Source organism: Lissotriton helveticus, chromosome 9 (genome assembly GCF_964261635.1).
Source record: "Lissotriton helveticus chromosome 9, aLisHel1.1, whole genome shotgun sequence".
NCBI classification, from domain to species: Eukaryota; Metazoa; Chordata; class Amphibia; order Caudata; family Salamandridae; genus Lissotriton; species Lissotriton helveticus.
Genome location: NC_136070.1, coordinates 464,803,758 through 464,830,878, shown reverse-complemented (window position 1 = coordinate 464,830,878; position 27,121 = coordinate 464,803,758). Strand labels below are relative to the sequence as shown.

At 43.8% G+C, this 27,121-nt stretch overlaps 1 protein-coding gene across 2 annotated transcripts in view; it reads right to left on the bottom strand.

Annotated features, from left to right (window-relative positions):
• CEP170B (centrosomal protein 170B) overlaps positions 1 to 27,121 on the bottom strand; it is a 420,899-nt gene that overhangs the window by 180,274 nt on the left and 213,504 nt on the right. For both annotated transcript variants that reach the window (XM_078660287.1, XM_078660288.1), the window contains exon 6: positions 11,372 to 11,507. In XM_078660287.1, the coding sequence (XP_078516413.1) occupies positions 11,372 to 11,507 (136 nt within the window). The remainder of the gene's footprint in view (positions 1 to 11,371; positions 11,508 to 27,121) is intronic.

Here is a 27,121-nt window from a genome sequence, read left to right as displayed (position 1 = left end):
GCGATCAGTGGATGCACTCGAGCTTGACTACTGTCCAATGTCGCTTCTGCTGGCGCTAGCAAAGGTGCTTGAAAAGCACATTAACTCTCCATTATATTTTCATTTAGAATTCTGTAATTTTCTTCATGGCTCTGAGTCAGGCTTTCGCCCTGGGTACAGCACTGAATCTGCCCATTTAGGGGGTCACTCCACATTTCATAGCGACTCTGGATGCAGGAGGGATGGCTGCCTTGATTCTTTTGGATTTGAGTGCAGCTTTTGACACTACTTCCCACTACGTGCTTCCCAGGAGGCTTGATTGAAGTAGAATTCAGGGCTTAGCCCTCTAATAGTTTTGTGCTATTTTGCAAGGAAGTACCTTTCATGTCATATTAACACCTTTTTTCACCCTCTATAGGCAGAATGCCATTCGGGGTTCCACAGTGGTCCTCCCACTCTTTTCAACTTCTATGTCCACCCATTAGCGGACATAGTGGAGGCCTTGATTCTTACATTGCACTCATATACCGATGATACACAAATTGTCTTTTCCTTATCTACCTTGGAGGACAACACTTTTAATCTCAGACCATGGTTAATTGCTGTGGGGCAATGGATGAAAGCTAATTGCCTTAAATTAAACATACTAACTGAAATTCTGGTTGTGGGAAACCTGGGGCATTTCTGGGGCCCACAATGGTGGCCAGAAGAACTGGGGCTGCTCCCTAATATGAAATAAGTAGTTAAAGATTTGTGAAACTGGCTGGACAGCAACCTCTCGATGGATCCTCAGATTAATAAGGTGTCTGCAAGCTCAATAGGTTGTCTTAAATGCCTGAGAAAGATTCCTTGGCTTCTCCTGACTTCGACGCAAAAGATGGTTGTGCAAGCTCCTATTATCACTTGTCTTGTTTATACAATGTGCTCTACCTGGGAGCTTACAAGTCTTTGCTGAAGAGGCTACAGATTGTTCAAGATGCTGTGGCCCAACTCCTTTGTCATTGCCCCAGGTATGCCTCAGTCTCTATTCATCTGCATTACCATTGATTAGTGTGTTAAGTTCAAAGCACTATGCTTTTTGGGTCTCGCCTACACAGCGCGCATGTGCTGCATAGGCAAACGACCTTTAGCAATCGCTTTGGCTTTTCAGCCAAAAACGTGCACGCGTTCCATTGCCTTCAATGGCAACACGTGCACGTTTGGCGATTTCCTTGAGGGAGCGAGCTTTGGCAACATATGTTTGCTCACTCCCGCAAGGGAAGCGCGGCCCCCCTCCTCTCTTCCCTCCCTCTGCTGCCTCCTTTCAGCGCAAGGCGCCTGCGCTTGTTTTTTTTTTTAAACCTGCAGCGCGAGGCGCGTGCGCATCTTGTTAACCATTTCTTTGACAAATTTCATGCAGATCCCTCCTAAGAAGGCAAAGTTGAAGACAAATAAAAAATGCCTTTACAATGGATGTTCGTTCTGAACCAGAACTACAATGCCATGACTGCCACTGCATAATGGGTTGTCTATGTGTGTATCATTATCTCGCAGGAGCACTAAAAGGCAACTTTACTATAAGCTCCAAAATAAGACACAAATTGCCCTCTGTATGACGCAGGTTAGGACGGGAGCCAATAAAAGGTCCCTTGCTCTCTTTTGCTAGATGCCCAAGGCATGTATGCCCACCGGGAGCTACAGACAAACAAGTGGTTCGGTTTAAATCAATTGCCAGTTCAATAGAGAAAGAACAGAATTTTGTCTAATCTGTATTAGCATAACAACGGGCAGGCAGGGGCAGTTGTTAACAACACCAAAGGGATTGTTTAAGCTGAACATGTGTTTGAGCTCCACGGGCTGATTCATCTTGTCAACTTATTAGGGGAGGGTGGGGGGGGGGGGAGTCGAAAAACCTTCCCACTGGAAGGATAAGCCACAAAGCAGAAGGAAAGCGCTTACTTCTGCCTGGGTTAGTCGGCATAAAGCTTCAATGGCAGGTTCTCTGCAGACAGCTTGAGAGGAGTGGAGTACACGGGCCTGAGAAAAAGGCCGCGCTCGAGCCCTGACCCGCGCTTTGTTCTGTAGGAGTGGTCACCTGCCACAGAGCACAATGCGTGAGTGGGCCTAACCCTCACGCTCCCTCCCCGCTGTCCTTCCACAAGACCGTAGCTTATTGGCGGAAACCTCGCATGAGCTGCTGTTGCTAGGTTGAGTGGAAGGGAAGTCAGGAGGGAAACAACACCTTGACTGCACTCTACCTTAACAAAAGAATGCGATAATATACTATTTGTGAATTAAATATCAACACATGCCCTGAACTGAATGGTGTGTTGTGATATAACAGCAATGAATACTGCTTATTTTTATATAGCAGTGATACAGTTTGCAGTTTCTATGTGCTTAATATAACAGGTTTGGCTATACTCAAATGATTTCACTCCAAACTGATCTAACGCGATGCAGCAGCCCCAAAGGCTGAATTCTCACTGCCAGGACTTAACTTGCAACCTGCGGATCGTTGTTTTAACAAGAGGTTTTAATTCAGTTAGAATCCTATTGGAACAAGCATTGGCATAGCCAATAGGTCTCGCTTTTGGGACCTTATAAGTATTTAGTTATGCAGCACAATATCCTTGGTGCAACAACAACTGTTGCATGGCTAAACACCGATAAGGTCCCAAAGGCGAGACGTATTGGCTATGCCAATGCTTGTTCTACAAAGCCATGACTCAGACTGGCCCCTAATATCTTAAAATCTAATGCTTCTGTATATTTCCAAGCATCTTCCTAACTCCGGTACCATGAATCTTGCAGAGACTTCTCAAGTCAAAATGCTCAAACAAGGAGGACGCTCTTTTAAATATCTGGGTCACAAACTGTGAAATGCACTGCCCCTTAGACTAAGACTCTGCACTTCTGTGGAACATTTTCGTAAGCAGCTAGACATGGCTATTTCAATCTGGCCAATGTAGCAATGTGCTGTTTAAGCTTGCACTGGGAGGTCTTTTCGGGCAGCCATGCGCTTTATTAACTCAGAAATAAAAGAGCTCAAAAAGAATTAGAGCTCATCAAGCACCTCTCCATTCTTCAGGCACTTGTATAGAATTCACTTTCACAAAATGGTTAACTTTAATTCAGGTCTGTTTGTAAATGGAACATTCAGATAGAGTGTAGGGCAGGGCAAGTGGGCTTCCAGTGCAAAGGGGAAGCAGAACACAAGTCTGCCTTCCGTGCTGACAGTTCACACCAAACAGTATGCACAGCTACCAGTGCACAGTGCTAAAGAGAGCAATGTGGCCTTCATATGAAACAGAAACTGCATAACCAGTAGCCTGGCAGAGGGTTAGATGGCATTCAGGCCTGGCAGTGTGCTTGCAAATAGCTTGCACACATGTTGGTGCGCTGGGATGGCACAGTATGCATGAATGACGGAACAAAGCCACCTTCTTGAATGGCAGTGCAAAGAGTAATCGGTGTAGAGGGCTGAAATACTAGGGCTAGTTATGTGCAAGGCTGCCTTCTGGCAGTGTGCTGGGGAGGCAGGCCATATGCTTTTTTAGAAGAAAAAAAACAAACTAGCAGTGAGCACTTCTGTCTGTACTACAGGATGTGCAAAGAGCTGGCGGATTCTGTAGAGGGATGACAATGCACATTCCTGTTAAGAAAGTGTGCAGGCTGATCATACACAGGGTTGGCAAATAGTGCAAAGAACTGGTCGTGCAGGAGGCAAGATGTGTGAAGGGCAGGCTAAGCACAGGAGTGCCAGTCTACAGGACTGCTTATACAAGGTGAACTGTGTTCTTGACAGCTTGCAGGACTATCTATGTTCAGTTTTGCTAATTTGCACACTTCAAGGCAAGGATGTGTGTGCAGGTCTTTAAGGCTCTGATTTTGAGTGGCCTTCTACACACATCTGCCAAGCCATGGGTTACTTATACTCTAGGCTGTCAGGCCACCGGGCTAGGAAAGCAAAGCACTTCAGGGAGCATGACTGCATAGATGCAGGGCAGTCACTGTATGGGACACCCATGTACAGAGCATTCTGTGCATATATGCTTACAATGCGGTTTGTGCATGGCTGTACATAGCATGTGCAGAGAAAACAAACATTGGTAATGCCAATCTGTCTTGCTTACCTTTACATACAAGAGAGACCCAATGGCATTTCCAATGGTGCATTATTGTAGTCTTTAATGACTGTCAAGATCAATATTTCTTCCACATTTCTGCTGCTGTGTTTTGTTGTACCCTAGTCACTTTTACGTATTTTTTAATTTCAATGGTAGTATGCAATGGGATGAGCATGTGTTTAGGAAGGGGCGGAACGACCATTTGCTTAGCGGCTGTTGGTATACCAGTATGTTTAAATACTAATGATTCATGAAGCAGCCGCTCTTCTTGATCGGTCTGAGAGTCGAAGGCATGAGGTGCTTTGAAAATCAGATTGCATGTTGTTGAACATGTTTGGTAAGCAGGTTTAACTCGAGTCATAACATGAGTTCATTTTTATAGCTTTTTAAATTTTACTCAGCGCAGTTAAAAGTCCATCTTGGAGGGGACGATGAATAGAAGAGTTATGGGGGTTTCCGCATACACATTCTTTAGTTTAGACACGAGGCACCTTTTGTGAAAATTATGAGTAACTTTGCAAAAAAAGATGGCTAATTGGGCATTTTAAACGCTCCGGATATGTTGTTGTTGTTTTAATAAATTACAGTTACCCCTGAACAAGGGCAAAAAGCCTGAAATACATTGGTTCATAAAGTTTTCTGAATTGGAAATTTTGACATGCTGCAGAAAAGGCCTGTATCGGCATTGTACAAGCACTTGAAAATTTTAATTACTGGTTCTGCACATCAAACAAAGAATAAGGAATAAGGATAAAACGATTAGAAGATTGAAACGGACAATTTCTGGTCTACAATGATTTTTATCTAATGTGGAGGTGGTTACATCCTGGGACTGATACAGTACTTGCACCGGCTTCGCTTGTCCATTATCGGGTGCCACACAGACAGAAAAACATGTGGACTCTGCTTTGTGGAAGCAGGAGAGCATGTTGTGCCTGCAACAGCAGCTAGGAGAAACTCATTCACAAAATAGTGCTCACAAGCTGCAAATAACACATATGCACATGTAACAGGGCTAGTCCTTATGGGAGGTTACAACAAGAGAAAAGAAGGTACTAAGGAGGGACTACTAAACAAATTAACCAATTGAACAAACCATTTTGAAAAGAAAATCAAAGGATCCAATAAAATAAATGGGTGGAAAAAGAGCGAAGCTTAAAGACCATATTTTGAATACAACATGTCTCGAAGAGACAACCCAAGCACTGCCTAGGCGAACCCTAAAAATATATGAGCCTGGACAAATTGCTAGAGAAAATAGATGGGACTGAAAATAAGTTGAGTGTGAGGCAAGCCTTGTGGAACGCAACAGGAGAAAAAGGAAAGCAGAGAGACACAATATATTTAATGAGAGAGAGAATGGGAAAAACACAAGAAAGCAAAAATATTAAAGGAATACAGAGCCAGCCTGGTAAGAGAAAGAAGTCCAAGCTAGACTTAAGGTACGTACACCTACAGCAAAATAACATAGCTGTAGTAAGAATACAGCTTAGGGGCGAGCTGTACATGTAATTCCAAGGTAGGATTGGAATAAAGAACATGAGGATGTAGATAAAAGGGAATACAGGAGAGGCTAGGTAAGACTGGAGAAAGAGAACCAGACTGGAAATAATTCAAAGGGATGGCAGAAGAAAGGATACACAGGCCAAATGTACAGAGTGTCAGAGGTACAATTAAGAGACAAGTTCTGAAAAGCTGAATAGAATAGTTATGAAAAAGGATGCAACTGTGTGAATTCTACTAGTAATAATGGGAGGCAGAAAAGATACAAATTCAGAACATCAATACTGAAAACAAACAGTAGAAGATGTATTTGAGACACGGGGAATGGGAATGTGTGTTTCAGGGGGAAAGAGTAGGAGTGGGGATTTGAGATGAAAAGAGAGCATACTGGGAAATGAGAAAGAAAGATAAGATGAAACATTGACTGACAAAAAAATGAGAAAAGCAAATTTGTGACAGAAAAAGTGAGACAAAAAGTCAGCAAGATCAAGGATTCGGATGCAGTAGACAGAAAAGAATACGAGAAGAGGAGAAGGGGGAGTCTGCAGAAACTACATTGTAAAGTCATACTGGAGAGACAGCATAGGCCTGATCGACATGAAACAGAAAGAATTGTTTGCACATGTCAGAGAGCGATATTTAGAATTAAGAAGGGAGTACTATGGACAAAAACAGCCGAAATCCCTCTACCTCCAAGGGCACCCAAAACACCCAAATGATATAAGAATGGACCCATGATTTGAAATACTATGAAATAGAACTCTGGACAAAATTATAGCATTACTTTGATACTAGGTGACATGGGATTAAAACTATTTAGCTTCTGCTTCCAACAGTATCATTCCACGTAGTGCCTGTAAATAGGAAGGACGTAGCTGAAATTTTCAAAATTAAGCTGCAGCCCCAACCAGTTGGTGCAAATTAGTCCCTCGCTCAAATGTGTAGCATGAAACAAAAATACACTATGGCATTGGTTCTTAACCTGTGGTGCAAGGACTCCTGGGGATTGATGAAACAATTTTAAAATGAAGGAGAAACAAATTTGAAGGTTTGAAAACTTTCTACATTTGACAGTGACTGAAACAAAAGATTTCAATATTTGCTCATGTGTTTGGGGTCTACTTGTTTTGGTAATTGTGTGTATTGTTTTGAGCTTCAAATTATAGAAATTGCTTAGGCCGGAGGTCCCAGCTTTCAGTAATGATTTAAGAGGGGTCCACAGAAGTCGAACGTTTTTGAACAGTGGTGCTAGGGCACGGGTCGAGAAATACAGACCACTGCACTCTGTAGAAGTCAATAACTACGGCACAAATAACCACAAAGATGGCACTCCCAGACATCTTTCTTATTTTAAGATCTACCGGAAGCTGAGCACTGAGCAAAGTCTAGTAGTACAACAGGATTCTGAAAAGTAGCCATGCTAGCATATACAGTGATCACTTGTTCAGACTGTACAAGGACTTCCTGGGCATATAGTCTTAGGAGTTTCTGGCAACTTACACAGAACATCCACTGCAGCATACAGCATTGGGCAATGGGCCAGTCCACTTCAGCCACGAGTGTGAGAGAGCCTTTTCTTGTGTTCAATCACTACAGCCTCCTTAAAATTAGTTTGCATCAATGACCGGGCTGGCTGCCTCTTCAGTGCGAGGGATTGGTAATCCAATGTGTCGTTAAAATCTTTTTCATTTAAATGCCTTTTTTTCGTTTTACATTTGTGAGGTGCTGGCACATCCCAGAAAGTGTGAATGGGCTACTCTCTGCATCTCGCAGTATCCCACAACTAGGACAGACATTGTTAATGGCAGCTGCCATGAAACAGGCTTTCACATTCTTTTAACAATGATGTTACCCCCAACATAAGATCCACGGATAACAACCTTATCTTCAGAAAACTCAAGAACTGGCTCTTCCCCACATAACCACCATAAGCAAACAGATAAAAATATACAGCATATCTTTCTGTATAAAAGCATTTATTTGTACTATAGATATGTACCTATATATGTATATTGCTTTGTATAAATGTATAGAATACTTATGTTTAAAAAAAAAAATATATATATATATATATATATACTCATTAGTTCTGCTTAACAAATTTACATATTACTGACAGTTACATTATTCTATGTTTTTAACATGTATACAAGTTACTGCGTAAATAAGTAAATCTTTTTATCATAACTATTTATCTACAATTGCTTCATTATTGATCTAAACTATATATATATATATATGTATATATATTGATCTAAACTATATATATATATATTGATCTAAACTATATATATATATATATATATATATATATATATATATATATATATATATATATATATATATATATATATATATATATATATATATATATATATATATATCCAATCCAAAACTGCCAAACAGTGAAGACGCCACACAGCAGAGAGTTCAATACCATTTAATGAATGGCTGTGGCACAGCAGGGTAACAGTCTCACTCTCAAGTTTGTAGGCAGCCCAACGCGTTTCAAGCATTACGATGCTCTTGTTCACGGGCAAATGGTAGAGGGAGGTAGCAGGCAATCAATCAGGAACAGCTGATATGCACCCAAACAGTCCCGCCTCAGTGGGCGTGTGCATGCAAAGCATGGTGGTACTTGGAGTTTCTGTTGTTTTTTACCACAGTGGGTGCCTTTTACCTCGCTCACGTTAATCCAAATTCAGACCCCAGTGGGTTGAAAGGGAGCTGGAAGCCCCCCGCAGGGCCATATTTCAAAGTCCATTCACACGGCGCTCCCTGCTCCGCCGAGTTCGCAAGTACGAACCTGGGATCTGTGTGAGAACAGCAGGGCGCCTTCGCGACCAGGCCGGCCGCTAAAATCCAATCCAAAACTGCCAAACAGTGAAGACATCATTGATGTCATTTGAGATGTCATCAGTGATGTCACTGACCATGTCATGAATGATGTAATATGTGACATCATCAGCAGTGGATTGCGGGTGCGCGAAATATAGTTAGTACAACTAACTATATAGGAGCAATTTCAATAGTTTTGTATGAGTGAAATGTTCAGCTAACTAGAACACCCCTAAAACTTATAGTTTTTGAGTGAATTTCAACGGTTTTTTAAAAAAAAGCTAATTCCTAGCTATACAAGGCCTGAAACCTATGGTTTTTTTCAGTGAATTTGCAAGGTTTTTAAAATGCTAATTCCTAACTATATAAGGCCTGAAACCTATGGTTTTTTCAGTGATTTTGCAATATATATATATATATATATATATATATATATATATATATATATATATATATATATATATATACACACACACACAAATAAAAATCATTTAAAGTACAACAACACTTGCAAGTCAGAGTTTATTTAATGCATCTTTAATCTACATATACTACATTCCTTTATGCATATTTATGCATCTATGCATATATATACCTTCCACGTACTCGTAGATCTATATATTTATTACTTTTACTTATCTATTACTTTTCTTCTAATTTAGCATATCCGATGCACTACCCAATTTTTCACAATATACCGCTCTCAATATATTCTCTAGATCAATTCCGACTCATCTCAAACCTCTTTATACTAACTACTCTTTCCAATGCCCTAGCCTATTTCTCACCCTGTACCTCTATCATTATATCCATTATGTCTACTCTCTCATTCATCCCATACCACTACTATGGTCCCCAAAATACCTCTTTTGAGACTCTTCCCTACTCCACCCCTCCTTGCATCATCTCATACCCCGATCACCCAAAACAAGCCTTTCTAACCCCTCCTTCTTAATCTTCCCCCTCCACCTACCTTTTACTCGACCCACTGCACCTCCCTTTTACTCACCCCAAACCTCCTCCTACTGCTATGAGTTCCAAAATAAATAAAAATAATCCTTCCCTTCTATCCCTCCACTATCCTTTTCACTCCATATAAGAGACTAACCTGTCCACCACTCTAATTAATTTCATATTTCACTATACTAATTCACCACTAATCCTTATGGGTTCTGAAGTAGTGTGCTACTTGCCGAAAAAGCACTTCAACACCTCATCAGGGGTAGCAAGCACCATATTAATGCAAACGTTTTCCCTTCTCTATCCCTCTACTATCCTTCTCAATCTAAATAACTGACTTACATATCCACCACTCAAATTACTTTCATATTTCACTATGCCAATTCACCACTAACACTGTATGGGTTCCAGAGTAGCGTGCTACTCGCCAAAAGAAAACACTTCAACACCCCCCCACCCCCAATCAGGGGTAGCAAGCGCTATATTAATGCAAACCTTTTTTGCACTTCTCTATCCTTCTCAATCAAAATAACTGACCAACATATCCACCACTCAAATTACTTTCATATTTTCACTATATTAATTCGCCACTAATCCTTTCTGAGTTCGGAAGTAGCGTACTACTTGCCGAAAAAGCGCTTCAACACTCTATCCGCCAGGGTTATTAAGCGCTATATAAATGCAATTACAATTATGTTAAAGAACATTTAAAGAAGGCACCTCAAGGATGGATGCTCATCTTGGAATGGTTTGGAATATTTTATTATTTTTTATCATTCCAATATAGCAGGCACGTTGCTTCTAAATGTAGCAACCATCTTGGAATAGTAAAGAACTATGAGATATTCCGGTCGCAGATATTAAAGGCCAGATGTATTGACTCTGTTAATGCTTGTTCTTCTTTGAACTGCCACCAAAACATGCTTCCATTCTTTCTTCTAGTAATGCTGAAAGCACAAATATACCCAAAGGTATGCATTTTCAATAATACACAAGTGGATTTACAGTTGTACATAACAAAACGGCTTAATGTTATTGCCACACCATCCAACATAATGAGACCGACAGGTTCAAATTCTTGGTAATAAGGAAGGACCTTTTCTCTGGAGAATTTCTAAAAGTCAGGTGTGACATGGAACCAAAGAATGGAGCTTACTTTCCTTATTTGTACAGTTTTCTCTGCTCAATGTCAACAGCAGTAGAAGCATATATAGTCTTGAAACAATGGTTCCTATCCGTTTTCATTTATAATGTCCTGAAGAGCATAGGATAATTCAGGATTGTAGTAAATGGCATACCATCCATAATACTACCCCATTCTGTATAAACTACCACCCACATTGGCCAGGAAATCGAAGAAGGCGTGAACTACAAAAGTAGTAGATGTGGTTATTGGGAATGAGGTAAATGCCACATTCATGAAGTGGCTTGCTTATAGACCTATCCTTGGAAAGACATGCACCAGTGGAAATCTAAAAACATACATTTGAGAAAAGTTTACTTGGGGACTATGATGCTGATATAAGAGTACTTCCCAAAGTATGAGATCCTGGAGAGCAAAATTAAAGCGTGGAACATTCCTAATGCACATCAACAAATGCGATTATTAAAGACTCAGAGCAAGCTGCTTCACATTCCTGTGCACTTGTCACCTTCTGATGATGCTTCATAACGGCAATCAAAACCAACATCAAAAATAAATCCATAGAAGATACCCACATATCATACAGTAAGGAAAGGCTCAACAGACCAGGGCAGCACATGTTTGCACATAGCAACTACACCCAGGTCTTCAGAACCAATTACCAACTGATAACCTTGGATTGCCTGTTTTCCTTCCCCACATATTTCACTTAAGACATTTCTTTCATATTGTTCATTAAAAATATTCTAAACAGACACCATGGTTTCCCAGCTTAAACTTTATAAAATATTGTCAAGAATGAATTCCAAAAACAAACATCTTGGCTCCTACTGAATACCTGTGGGTTTCTTTTCTCCTTTTTCCAACTTTGCCTGCTGGGTTTCAGAATAGCCATGCTGCTCTCCCAACTGCTCGATTCTTCTTGCTGCGGTTCCTTTCATACTCATCTGAAGTTGGCTGGTGTACTTTTCATGCTGCAAGTAAAACATGCTTTTATACAGAGTTTGCATCACAAGACTCTTGGGCATATCATACGGTCTACTGAAGAAGATACATCCTAGGCTTCCATGATTCCATCAGATCAGAGGTTTGGACATCCAGTGGTTGCTCAAAAGGTGGAGAGGATTGCTAAGATATTTATATGTTGTTGTGTTACTACCATTTGAGCAATGTGCGTCTTCTGCATAAAAAAACACTTTGAAACTCCTAACTGGTATAAAGCACCTTATAAATAAGTACCTAATTCTAAACAAAACTAGCAAAGTCATGAATCAGCAAGAGAAAACAAAACTATAAACATACACTAGTATATCCATTATAGGTAATGGCGCACACACAAGACCACTAATGCAAAGTGGGCTCCCATTTCCTAACTGTCGACTATTATTTTGAGCATTTTTTTTAATAGCGCTCACATCCGATAGCAATAATTTCCAGGAATTTCAGGGTGGCCATTTCCATTAAGTCAATATTGATGAGAGCAAGGCTCTAGGCCTGGTGCCGAGTGAATATGGCCATATAAATGGGAGCTCCAAATGTCTGGCAAGCACACATTTTAGAAATCTAATGCACACAGTGTTCACAAGAAAGGCAATGAAGATTTGCATCACAGTTTGAGCAAGGTTCATGGGAGATGACAGGATGGCCAAACTATGACACCTTCCACCGTTCATGGTATAGTAAAGAAGAGAGGGTTTCCAAAAGAAGTGTGGCTCAATGGTTAGAGCGGCAGACCCTGATGCAGAGGTCTAGCCTGGGACAAGGGTTCAATTCCCCGCCTCGGCGGGTCTTGGGCTAAAAAAAAAAAATTCCATGGACCTGATAATTCTCGCCTCGGTGCCTATTCCAATCATGGAGTCCCACTCTGCAACTCTGGGCAATAGCTTGCTTAATCTCCACAACGGCCCCCACAACGCTAAGGATGCCTGGCCTCCACCTTGGGGGTGCCCAGGAGTGGACACCTCACAGGGAAAGCCAGGATGGGTTCCACAGCGGTATTCGAACAAGCGCCTTGAGACCCTTACGGGTGAGTAGTGCGCTATACAAGTAACAATTTACAATTTTATTTACAAAAGCAGCTAGAGGGTTTTTGAGGTGGGCCATCAAGAATTGCATTTTGACTTGAGCCAAGAGTGAAGTGGAAATTGGAAAGTTGGGCTTGAAGTGAGGTTTGCTCGAAGATGAAGAGGATGTAACTTAAAATACAAATTATTTTTTGAGCTACATGAGAAAGATGTTCTGCGGCGAATTAGAAGAAAAACACAGAAGGGGCGGAGTTTTTGTGGCAGTCCCACATGGCATCCTACAACTTGAATGTCAGCAGCTTGAGGTGTCTGCATAATGTTTGCTACTCCTACTAAGGTAAACAAAGAAGCTGTAGCTCTGCGAATTAGGCACGTCCTTATAAGACTCATGGCTCACCACACCAGCATTGCACCTCTCTATGCAGCAAATGCGTAACTTCTATTAATGGTGAGCAATATATTCAGAAGAAACATTAGGGAGACAATCGAATGCAAATGCACCAGAAACCAGGTCAGTACTAACAGTGGTTGAACACTATCCAACAATACCTATGGGTAACTCTTCTACTGTCATATTACTCCCTACAGTAATTTTCATCAAAGAAATGGATGCTTAGTGGATGACTGTGGAAAAACACAGCAAAAATTAACATTAACATTAACATTCCAATGTTAGTGATCGTCAAGTATAGGAAACAGCAAGTACCATGTCATGCTATGACATACTTATGAAAGCACCTGTACATCCCAAAATGTTTCACAGCACTAAGAAGAAAAGTTAATGGACCTGGTGGAAGCAGGTCTTTCACAAAGCTCTAATCACCACAGCCAAGGTGATAAACGTTGAAGATGCAGGATTGTTATTTGGGAGGAGAGGCAGTGGAGTTAGTAGTCCTGGGAGTAGTCTAGATAAGTATAAGGAAAGAGGAGAATTAGGTTGAGAGCACGTTCTCCCTTTGTGTGTACGACCGTCATCGTTCTTTCCTATGTTCCCTCTGGAAAGGAACATAACAGTTTCTATATCATTGTTCAGCAGACAGACACAATAAAGAGTGATGAAATTAAAATGGAAGGGAAGAGAAAGAAGGTCAAGAAGACTGTTTTGGGAAAGATGGGAACGCACATTTACATACACAATATAAATCTAACTGATACAAAATAAACAAAAGCTAAAAAAGAGCAGTCAAATACTAGATATGACTTTCTAGTGAGCCTTCCCAACAAAAGGTGCTCCCAACCACCAGCATCTATGCAATCAAAGTCACACCACTCTTGACTAGCCGAGAGAGTTGCCAAGAGATCATGGCGCTCTAAATGGTGTGTGTATCCTCAACGAAGTGATTCTGGCTAGCAAACCTAGGAGGCCTACAAACTTTAGTGCCCTGGACCCTTAAAACACAGTCATGGGAGGTGTCACAGGCAGCGGGACCGTTGCTTGTCCATCCCTCTTCCCTGACTTATGCTCTAGTATTAAGGCAATACCAGAGTCATATATGAACAGTCCTATATAGGAACAGAACAGTGCATGCTGGAACGGCTAGGTGGAGCTGGGTAAACAAAATAAATACCACGTTTTGGATGGGAGGGATACCTTCCTCAACTCAAAGTACAGCATTGAGGCAGTGCAACACAAGACATAGATTACCTCTTGGGCCTGCGACAATTGGAGTGAGGCCATCTAGAGCAGTCCACCAACTATACAACGCAACAAAGCAACATTAAAGACACACCTGTTCTAGAGACCCCTACTTATCTTGGTGATAGCACCTGGAGGTGGTTTCATCAACAACACTCACCAAATGTTCCTGACCAAAGTGGGTCACATCTGAATGAGAGCGTTCAATTACATACAACTTTAGTGAAAAAGCGTTTTTCCCGTTTCTCTTCTGAATCCAGTCATTTGTGGTGATAATTAATGTATGCTAGAACTTTAATAATCCAGTTAAAACAACTATTTATACAATTTCATATGTTTAGCTGCGAGATACAAGGTAATTACTGCGAAAAAAGGTCCTAAAAGCCGAAACATTACACGAAAGGAGTCCCCAAGGCATAGGAATGCTACAAGATCCTGCGGTCAAAAATGTTGGCGTATCGTGCAAGCACCATAAATAAAATTGGAAAAGAGCGGCTGTGCGCAGTACCACATTTTTACAAAAGATTTCTGAAGCCCTGCACTGGAGTGCAGAAAATTCAATATTGTAGATCACTGGAGAATATGTCATAGAATATTTATATGGGGAGAGGAGTTGGCCTAACAGCTAGGGCGCTCGACCTCGGACCTGGGGATCTGGGTTCGAGTCTCGGTAACGACGCCAAAAACCTCCTGTGATTCTGGGCAAATCACTTAATCTCCCCGTGCCTAAAATGAATGCGTGTCCTCATGTAACGTAACTGGTGGTGTAAAGCGCTCTGATACCTGATTCAGTTCGGGTCTAGTTCGCGCTATATAAAACTCTGCAAAAAATATATATATATATGGAGACCATTTAGAGATTCATTAATTCAGCTCACAAAAACATCCATGCTCCTAATGCAGAAAGCTCTTTAATACAGACGAGTTCTAAACCGTGAAAATGCGGGCAGGGCTCTTTAAATGCTCCTACTTACAGTGGGGGAAAAAATCTATGTCCATTTAAAACACACAAATGTTCTAGATTTACTGCGCACTTAGAACATAATTCCAATACTGAGTTGCAAATCTAATTATTTTCGCTAGTCTGTAAAATACTGTACTATTGTATAAAAAACAGTTAACAAGCAGTCAGCTTTGCCATGAAAAAATTAATCTACCGGGAGTGCTCTTAGAAACAAAACAATGTAGTTTATTATAGAAAAACAAGGTAAAAATAGAACTCTTATGATCAAAATAGAAACTAAACTGAATGTAGTCTTGTTGGAGAAAAAGTCGGCACGTAATAAAAAAAAAGACAGGAGCAGAGGACAGCAGCAGAGGTCTCTGGAAAAAATGAACATGTATATATGAAAACAAAGTCACAGATGAAGTCAGCGCTGACAGGGAATGTGAGAAGTAAGTTTCTATTTTAGTAGCAAATAAATGTAATCCTGCACACTGGAAGTCGATTTGCAAAAGACTCGCTACTGGAAAGTGTGACCGCAGAATGAAAGCACCATAACTACTTAACCACTGTCTGAGAAGTGCATACAATCCAGTAAATACCGGTGGGTAAAGTAGGAAAGGTTTTTTAGACAGCCACTTCGCTGGTATGTTATTAAAACTTTGGAACTGGCAATCATTTTATATAGTTTGCGTAAATAAAATGGTGGCATAAAATTTCAACTGAACAGAAAGAAAACACACACACTTAGCCAAAGGACTGACATTTAAAATGTTTTCGGAATGAAAATTCTACCAAAAACAATTTTGCATCAAATATATCTTGTGGTTTTAAAGTTGGGTGACATTGGGAAATTTAGAAATCCAAGCAAATCGTGTTCTACTCTCACACAATTTCGAGAGTGGGGTTTGAAACTTCAGCCACTTCTACATATGGAAATGCTACAATACATTACCTGTAAAATACAGGCATTGCCCATACTTTATTACCTGTTTTATTGTAATATTCTCCTATGAGAGCTTACAGAAATATTCCATACAAGCCAAAAGCATATCAGAGAAGAATAGAATTTAGGGGTCGCCAGAAGCAACAAATAACCCTGCATTGCCCTTTGTGCCCACTGGCGTCACAGGTACCAGCCAGATCATTGCTTATATCATAATAGTCATATTTAAGTCTGTTACCCCAACCCCTTGCCTCATCACTAGTCTTTCTGCTGTGCAGCGTGGCTAAAAAGAAAATAAAAAAAGAAGTGATGATGTGGTTGCTGCACTATTTTGTAGGCACGTGCACATAGGCTTCCTTATTTAGAGAGCAAGATGGAGGAGAGAGAAAAGCGCACAAGGCAGATAGCTGGAAAAAACATGCCCTCTCTTGATGTGTTTAAACAAAAAAAAATAAAGTTGTTCCCTAAAAGCGAGCAGAAGAACCAATAAAAGAAATGGTAAAGAGGCTATGTGCCAGGAGAGGGAAGAAAGGAGAACAGGCTGAAACTAGGTAAGCCATCCAAGAGAAAGCATGCACATAAGAGTGACAGTAAAGACACCCAAAGGTAAGCAAAGACAAGGATGCAAGCCCCTAAATGCTCTTTGTAAGCCCACAGTGAACAAGTTGCTTACATTCGGTAATACTTTCTGGTAGAGACTATCCAATCGCGAATTCCTCATCTTGTGAATATTCCCCAGACGTCAGCAGTGCCGGAGGCCATTACGATCGGGAAATGATGTGCGGGGTCTATATAGGCACCACTCCTCCACGCTGTCAGTTGCTTTCATGGCTGTCTATGCCTCCAGATGTAGAGGCCCAGTAGCAAAATATTTGTGACCAGTGTGCATATTCCTATACTTGGGATCTTATTAACAGACAGAGTCCACACATGGGGAGGGTCAGGTAGGAATCGGAGGCTAGATGCAGTCTCTACCAAAAAGAGTTACCGATGGTAAGTAACTTGTTCTTCTCAGGGACTTCTAGCCACACATTTTTTCACCTCAAAGCAGTACCTATTCAGAGGTGAGTTTGTGGACTGACTCGAACCGGAAAAGTCCTGCAGGGCTGAGCAGACAAAATGCCCCTCTCTGTGAAGCATGCTATTCAGACATAGTGCTTCGACAACATGGAAGGACACCCACACAGCTGCCTAGCAAATGTCCAGGACAGGGACTCCGCATGTCAATGCAGTGGTAGCAGCTTCAGCCCTGATAGAAGGAGCATGCAGTCCTTCAGGTGGCTTTTTAGCCAAAATGTAGCAGGTCTTAATGTAAAGAATGATCTAGCAGGAGATGGTTCTGTTCTGAACATCCTTGACTTTTTTCGCTTCAGAGAAACCCACAAATAGCTGATTGTCACCCAAGTGTTCTTTGATATGATCACTATAAAAGCTCTCTTGGGGTTCAAACGCTAGGGTCTCGCCTACTTTGAGGGATGAGTAGGAGCACAGAACACCAGCAAGGTGATGTTTGACCTATATAGATTGGTGATACAACTTTTGCCAAGAAGGATGCCTATGTCCGCAAAACAAGCTTGTCCAAGAAGAAAGTGGTATAGAGCAGATTTTAACTGCCACTCATGACCTGCTAGGTGGCGCCGGCAGAGTTAGTCTTCCCGGACATTCAATGCTCCTGCCAGGTGGTTCACCATCGTGAAAAATTCTTAGAGGCCCAGCCATTTCCTGAGGCTCAGGACATCAGTGACCCCATCATGCTCTGTTTGTTACAGTACATTATGGTGGTGGTGTCCATGAGCACCTGTACCAGCCACCCCTTTATGGATGGAAGAATGGCTTTCAGCTCTAAGCGTCTGGTCCTCAGGAGGCTGAAATGGAGCTGGGAATCTGCCAGAGACCAGAGGCTTCTGATCGTCACCTCTCCAAAATGGCCACCCAAACCCAGAGGTGATTCTTCAGTCACCAATGTCAGCTCTGGTTGGGGAAGGAAGAGGGTTCTGCTGCAAACCCAATTGCTGTCCAGCAACCATCAACACAAGATCTTTCGCAGTCTCCTCTGAAATCTGGACATGGTTAGAGAGGACCCTTGATGGTGGGCTCACAGAAGTCTGATCTCACTGCAGAACCCACATATGATACCTGGAGTGCTTGACCAGAAGGATGCAGGAGGGCATCAGACCCAGCTGCCTCAGAATTGACCTTATTGACATTCAGGAACGAGACTGAAAGATCAGAATATTAGCCTGAATGTCCAGGACTCTCCTTTCCAGGGGAAAGGCATGAAACTGAATTGTGTCCGTAATGGCACAGATGAAGCGGAGCATCCGAGAAGGAGTCAGGCTTGACTTTGGCATGTTGATAGTAAACCCCAAAAATGGCAGGAAATATTTGCAGTGGTTTGAAGGTGGCCGACGATTCCCTAGGGCAAGCCCCTCTTTAACAGCCAGTTATCAAGAAAGGGGGAAGACTGGGACACCTGATCTCCGAGGATACGATGCCACCATCCCCATTGCTTCTGTGAACACCCAAGGGGAACTGGTGAAACCAAAGAGGAGCTCTATTAACTGGAATTGTTCTTGCCTAGCCATGAACCACATTTAGAGCTGATGGGCCTGTAGAACAGGTAAATGGAAATATCCTACAGGTCCAACACTACCATCCTGTTTTCAGGGTCAAGCACAGGCAAGACCGGGCCAATATAAGAAGTTTGTGGGGGTGAGAGGTCAGTGGACTGGGAGGCCAGTTGACCTTGACTGTTGTGCTGTTTTCCTGTTTATTCTGCACCATTTTACTCGCCGTCCAAGGCCCCTGCCTCCCAGACAGCTCCTCCCACCTCCCAGGGCTACTTAATACAGCCACAGTGCGGCCGCGTCAAAGGCAAGCCTGTCCATGACAGGACCACGCCCAGCGCCAGGAACCCTGCCCCCCCACAATCCCACAGGTACTCCACCACAGAACTCCATGCCCTGGAACACGCACGCAGCAACTGCTTCCTCGCATCACCACCCTCCACAGCGGGACCTTTCACCTGCATCCACTGCTGATTCACTGCGACTCCGACACCAACCAACATCACATTGAGTAACGCCACGTCAACCCTGGATGCCAACACCCCAGTAGATCAACTCAACTGCATCCATATCAATGCCAGATCACTCTGCAAACACACCATCGAAATCTGGGACAGTATCTCTACCTTCTCCCCTGACAAGACCTTCATCACAGAGATCTGATTCACCCCCACATCAGCCCCAGACATCACCACGGCAAAATTCAACAGCTACAAGATGAACCACTGCGACCACACCAACAGACACGGAGGGGGTATAGCCATCGCACAAAAGGAATCAAACACCAGCACCATTCACCAATGATGCTACCGACGCATCGACGCCCAAACCACCATCAAAGAGCACCCTTGCAGTCAGACCGCCAGGACCACGAACCGGCCTTAGCGACATCATCGCCAAATTCATAGCCCTGTTCGCTGTCAAATCTGAACACTACATCTTCCTGGAAAACCTCAACTTCCACCTGGGTGACTCCACCAACTCCATCAACCTCCTGGAAAGACTAGACAATATCGCCCTCAAGTAGTGTAGTGTAGGTTATGGGCCTCTTTTTGCGTGCATGTTAAGTTAGCAGGGCTTATTAGGTGTTTAAACACCATTTTTCCTTTTTGCTGCTTTTGCACACAGCACTGCTTAGCTTGTTTTTGCTGAGTTCGCTTTCACGAAGGTCTATCCATCGTGTCCCCAGTCTGTACAGTGAGTGCTGAGCCGCCAAGGTTATCATAATGTGTGAGCCTGTTTATCGGCGTGTCCATGTAACACATTTTAGACACAACAATTTGGCAGCTGCAAGCCGTGTAGGATTATGGCACCTTTATCATAGCACACTTGCCAGAATTGAACACACTTGGAAGATTCCAAGCATGCAGAGAGACTAACCGATCCTGATGTAATTTACACTTACTGAGCGGACAGGTAAATGGGGTCCCCCTAAAGAATACTCCAGAGACCTTCTATAGTTTTATAATACATAGTTCCTAGATAGGGAGGGTGCTTTAAATAGGCACTTTTATCACCTGTTTGCACTATCATTGTAATAGGATTCCTCCTTTTGTATTTTATGGAATTGTAACCATGCTGACCGTGTTATTCTTAATCATATGTATGCTTATGTTGATTAAAATACTGCGCTTGAGATCACGTCGTTAAAATAAACATTTTAACCTTACCGTGTCTCTATTTTACTCCTGTTGTGGACTGGTATGAAAGTATAACAAAAGAGTGTTCTCACTTCCCACCATTCCTGAGAGTCCTTAGTCGCATGTTCTAGGTTGCCAAATTGTTGGTTTCTTTGCTATAGGACGAAGAGCTAATGTGACACTGATTGCTAGTCTGGTAGGGGATTTTGGGTACCAAGGTGAGTTTTGGCACACCCTAATTCACTGAGGTCCTGAGTCTCTGTGCACAGTTCTGTGTTTGCGCAGAATCCCTGTAACAGTAGGTAGTCACCGAACCCACACACAAAGTAGACTATCTTCACGTTCAGCAACAGAATCCGATACAGCCACACCTCCGAACTCACCTGGACGGACCACTTCATGATACACTGTACCCTCAACGGTCCTCCGCGCACCACTTCCAACTGACACAGCACTCCCTACCGCAGCTGGACCAAGGTAACTCAGCAGCAATGGATCGACTCCCTCAGCACTGCGCAGCACAACATCACCACCGACCTGGACCAGAGAGAGAATTTCAATGCCTGGATCACCACCACTGCCAATCAAGTCACCCCCACCTAACCAGACAAAATGCACAGACCCACCAAACAAGGCAGTTGGTACATGCTAGAACTCAGTGCATCAAAACACAGATGTAAACAACTGGGAAGAAGATTGCACACCAGCAGGAATCACATTGACCAGGCCGCCTACAAATCAGCCCACAACAACTATTACCACCAGCTCAAATCCACAAAAAAAACAGTCCCTGACACACCAGATTGGGACCAGCGCCAACCAAATGAAGGAATTCTTCAACATCGTCTGAGTTCACCTGCCTGCCAGCCATGAAAACTCGATCCCTTCCTTGCAGGAACTCTGCGATGCCCTCGCCGACCACTTCCAGAACAAGATAGCAACCATCTACAGAAAATTCGATCCCCAACCCTAAAACCTCTTCAGCAACCCATCACCCACCAATCACCCGCTCACCCCATGCATGGGAACTTCTTAGCACACAGACAACAACCACCCTGATGAACTCCAGCCACTCAGGAGTACTCACCGACCCTTGCCTCTATCAACTCTACAACCTCAGAAGCAACGAGATCAGCCACCAGCTCACCACCATCCTCAATGCCTCCATAACTACAGCCACCTTTCCCAATGCATAAAACACGTGGAGGTTAGACCCCCCTCCTCAAGAAACCTTCGGCAGACCCCAGCAAGCTCCAGAACTACCGTCCCATCTCCCTTCTCCCGCCAAAGTCCTGGAGAAGACCATCAATCTCCAACTCACCGATCATCTGGAAAGAAACAAACTGCTGGACCAGTCCCAATTAGGTTTTAGAGCCAACCACAGCACCGAGACAGCCAGATCACTGCAACAGACGACATCCGAGATCTACTCGACTGAAGAGAATCCGCCGCCCTCATCCTCCTGGACCTCTCTGCAGCGGTCAACACTGTCTCCCACCACACACTCCTCCATCGACTACATCAGGTTGGAAAAGCAGACGATGCGCTCAGATGGATACATCCTTCCTCACGAGACGCAAAGAATCAGCCTCCCTCCCTTCTCCTCGCAACCAAAGTACACCATCTGCGGAGTACCCCAAGGCTCATCCCTCAGCCCAACACTCTTCAACATCTACATGACATCATTCGCATACATCGCCAGATTGCACGACATCAACATGTCCCACACCGACGACACAGCTCATCCCCTCTCTCTCTCAGTGCCCCCCACCTCGACGAAGACCAACTTCCACAACTGCATGAAGAACGTCACGACATGGATGAAAGACAACTGCCTGAAACTCAACATGGACAAAACTGAAGTTCTGATCTTCGGCAGACACACCACCCTTTGGAAAGACTCCTGGTGGCCAGAAGAGCTCAGACCTACCCCCACACCAAAAGAACATGCCCGCAACCACTGCATCATCCGGGACAGCGAACTAGTCATGAAATGTCCGATAAACACGGTCTCCTCAGCCTGCTTCCACAAGATCTGCATGCTCTGCAAAATCTTTGGATGGCTCCCCATGAGCACAGGAAATCTGTGACGCAGGAACTCACCAGCCGGCTTGACTACGGCAATGCACTCTAGGCCGGCACCACCATCGAAATCATGCAAAGACTCCAGACAATCCAGAACCCAGCAGCCAGACTTATCCTCAACCTGCCCAAGAGGACACACAACACCCAGCACCAAAAGGACCTCCACTGGTTCCCTGTCCAGAAGAGTTACCACTTCAAGCTCCAAACTCACGCCTAAAAGCCCTTCACAACCAAGGGCCAGCCTACATGAACCACGACCTGCTCTTCCAACAGGCAACCAGAAACATCTGCTACGCACACCTCGCCCCGCTCAGACACCATGTATCCGCATCAGCCACTCCAGAGGACGCTCCTTTTCCGACCTCGCTGTCAGAGCCTGGAACACTGTACCCCTTCCACTTCTGCACAGCACCCTTGCTGACGCACTTCAGGAAGACACTCAAGACCTAGCTCTTCAACTGAGATAGCACAGCGCCTGCATAACCCCTGGGGTGCATAATCTCACTATACAAATACAATACTCGATTCATTGACCAAATGGATTTCCAATCAACCACTGTGGTGCATGTGATCCAACATTGTATTATGTTGTTGATTAACTTTTCAAGTGTCCCATTCATTTCATATGTGAACAGCCCAACTGTCAAGTGTTATCTAATGAGTGATACGAAACATTTCTGTTTCACAATTTCCATTATGGAACTCGTAGGTTTGCTTTGAACTGGTAAGAATAAGCTTAAAACATTCAAGCACTCAAAGTGTTGATGGCTTAAAAGGCAGGGTTGAGTGAATGGCATGGCATGACATGGGCCACTAGGCAGCTAGGTGCACACAAATCTAATGATCGTGGCAGGTGTACATAACAGGTCACTCCTGGGGAGATACTGTGTTTTGTAAGTACACTGTCTGCAGGGAGGCCAGAGTTACATCCCTGCTTCTCCCACTACCATTTGAGATATATTCAGAAGGCCAAGGTGTTTACTGATGCAGATCCCGGGGTGCAGAGACTATATGCTAGGATGCTTTGTACTGATCCGAAGTAGGAACTACAGGGTTTGCCGGTTAGCCCTGCACTTAATAGAAAAGCAGGATCCTTCTCCACACTGCTGGAGTCTGTGACAATGGTCATAGATGACGAAAAATGTTTTGTGGACTTATTTTATTTATTTATTTATTTTTTACATTTATAATGCGCACAGATACCCACAAAGGGTTTCCCGGCGCCAGGACTAAGAAAGCCAACAACACAGAAAGCAAAACGGCCTGAGACCACAATTATTTGTTAAAAAGCCAGGTTTTAACGCTTTTCTTAAAGCTGACAAAATTTTCCTCCTTTCGTAGAGCTGGGGGAAGGGAGTTCCAGAGGACGGGTCCCAGATAGGAAAAGGATCTCCCTCCCATTCTGGCCAGTTTAAATCTGGGTACCACAAAATTAGCTCCATTTGAGGAACGGAGATTACGTGCAGGAGAGTAGGGACTAACTGTTGCAAGTACTTTGGTGCGGTTCCTGCCTTTATTTTGAACATATAGCTCAGGGCTTTGAACCGAACCCGGTTCTCCACTCTGAGCCAGTGCAGGTCCTTAAGGTGCTTAGAAATCCTTGCTCTCCTGGGGATTTTACACAGCAACCTGGCTGCGGAGTTCTGGACTAACTGGAGCCGTCTAATCACGGCTAAGTTGGAGCCCAGGTAGAGGATGTTACCGTAGTCAAGCCGAGATGTAATAAGGGCATTGACTACGGTCTTCTGGGTATCAACAGGCAGCATCCAGATGATTTTCCGCAGCCATTTAAGGATAGTAAAGCAAGTACCAGCTACTTTATTGACCTGCTGTTTCATCGATAGTGTATCATCGATGTGCACCCCTAAATTTCTGACATGGGTAGCTGGAATGGGAAAAGCGCCCAGGGATGGCGGCCAGTGGGTATCCTGCCAAAGGTCTCTATTTTTACCTAAAAGAAGGATCTCCGTTTTCTCCCCATTTAGCTTCAGCTGGTTCGTTGACATCCAGCTGAAGACTTCATGGAGACCTAGTTTCAGCACAGAGGGGGATAGAGGATCCGAGTTGCGAATCATCCGCATAGGTCATGAGTTCTAGACCAACTCGCTCTGCAAGATCAGCGAGGGGGCGGAGATACAGATTAAAAAATAGCGGGCTCAAAATTGAGCCCTGAGGCACGCCATGGGGTGAAACAAAGGTATCTGACTGAGCCTGTGAAGACGAGATCTGAAACGTCCGGTTGCACAGATAGGATTTAATCCAGTCCAGCGCTGCTCCTCCGACACCATCCTCGCTCAGCCTAATAAGCAGTCTATCGTGCGAGATGGTGTCGAAGGCTGCGCTTAGATCAAGCAGGACAAGTGCAACCGTTTGCCCCTCGTCCAAGAGCCCCCTGATCTTCTCGGTGACCCCCAGGAGGGCGGACTCGGTGGAATGACCAGCCCTGAAACCCGACTGGGAGAAGTGGAGTAAGTTGTTCTTCTCCGTAAATGAAGTAAGTACACCGTGAATGGGTTTCTCCAAAATTTTTGAGGCAGCAGGGAGATCGGGCGATAGTTGGCCAGCACCTCAGGATCAGCAGAAGGCTTCTTCAACAAAGGGCTGACCATGGCATGTTTCCAGGACGCTGGGACTTTTGCCAGATGAATAGAGGCATTTAATGTCTCAGAAACGATCTTCAGAGCAGAGTCATCGAGTTGGCTCAGAATGCTGATAGGGAGAGGGTCACAAGGAGAGCCTGACTTGATAGAAATAACTAAGGATTTCAAAGTTTCCAAGGTAATAGGAGGCCAGACCTCAAGCCGGCATCCTACTGATGTAACTGGAGGTAGAACTACTCTGCTGTCCCTCAATGGAGAGTTGATGTTGGCAATAATGGTCTCAATCTTTTCCACAAAATAGGTGGCAAGGTCTTGACATTTTTGGGTGGTAAGGGGGGGTGCAGCAGCCATAGAATTTGCTCCAGCTAATTCCTTAACTGTATTAAAAAGAGTCCGTGCTTTGTTGGCAGCAATGTTAATAGTCTCTGTTACATAGCAGGCTTTGGCTCTCGTGCAGGCCGAGTGATAAAGGTTTCTAGCATTACGGTAAATCTCTTTTTTTAGAGGATCGTAGTGTTTGCGCCATTTTCGTTCAAGTGCCTTACACTTGGATTTTTCTAATTTGAGGTCCTCAGTATACCAGGGAGCCGGTGGTCGATGAACACTCCCTCTACACCTGGAAATAGGAAGACAGGTGTGAACTGCCCTCTCCAACCATGTATGGGTTTCCAACGCATTTTTATCCATATCACAGCCCAGGAGAGGGGGGGATTTCTTTAGTGCATTCTGCAGCTCACTCAGGTTCAGCCTTTTCCAATTTCTCATAAGTATTGGAGGCCGGGTAGAGCATAGCTGCCTGGGTTCACTGAGGGTAATGCTAAAGAGAGTTAGAAAATGGTCAGACCAACAAATAGGGTCAGTTGTTAACCATTTTAGCTCCTGTAGGTTTGATATAATGGGGTCCAACAAATGTCCTGCTTTGTGGGTAGGGCCCTGATTCCGCAAAGTCATATTCAAAGCAGTGAAATCCTCCAGGAGGTTTACAACTGTACTATTTGACTTGTCCTCCAAATGGAGATTTAAATCACCCAATATAGTGAGGTTTTGGGCATTTAGAAAATAAGGCGAAATGAAATTAGCCAGATTCGCAGCCCAAACGTTACTATTTCCAGGTGGGCGATAAATTAAAAAACCAGAGAACATAAAATTAGGATTTAGCGAAATTTTAAAAAAAGCTGCTTCACATCCAGGAATATTAACTACTTCAAGATCACATTTGAACTCCCTGTTGAAAATCACGGCAATACCACCTCCAACCTGCCTCACTCTATCTACTCTAGCAATAGCATAGGTGGAGGGCAAGGCGGCGGCAACATCGGGACCTGCACTTTCATGCAGCCAGGTCTCCGTTAAAAACACTGCACATGGTTTTTCTTCTGCTAAAAGATGGAAAACATCGGATTTATGTTGGGGTAAAGATCTACAATTCACGGTATAAAACGTGAAAACACAAGGGTTATGGTTAGGGGATTGGGTAGGAAGCTTACGAATATGTGTAACCTCTGGATGGGGCTGAATATTAGTTAGGGTAAGACCACAGTGGGGACAAGCTTGAGAACCCGTTAGGGAGGGCTTGAGGACGGAGCATTTGCTGTCGCTACTAGGGCACAGTGCCCTTAGCTGATCCGCAGAGATCATACCAGTAGCAGCGTTTCCTGCCCCGTGACCCGGCCTGGCCCGGACGGGCACAGACGGGCTGGTCTTAGGCTCGTCTTTGGCGCAGTCGAAGGCGCCTACCCTGCGCGCCATCGCTGCGCGCTGGGGCCGCCGAGTGGCTGAATACCCTCCAGGAAGCGGAGGTCTAGAGCGCTAACCACTCGACACTCCGTGAGGTGCCGCCCCTGTCCCGCCCTTCACGACCGCGATTGGCTGGAGTGCCGGTTGCCTTTAAGCTAAGCGAGGACAGCCCTCGGGTGAATGCTAAGGATCCCTGATGAGTGCAAGTAAGTGCTCAAATTGTCAGAGTGATAATAAAAACAACATACAGTCACTTCATGAAATTAAATTTGGCTATTAAAATTCGAGCTTCAGTTCGAGTACACAGAGCAAAATACGTTAAAACAATTAACAGCCTCTGAGAACGAGCTGCTTTCAAAGTGTGTAAGGCTCGGCGCCCAGCGGGGAGTAGCTGCCACCAACTCTTACCG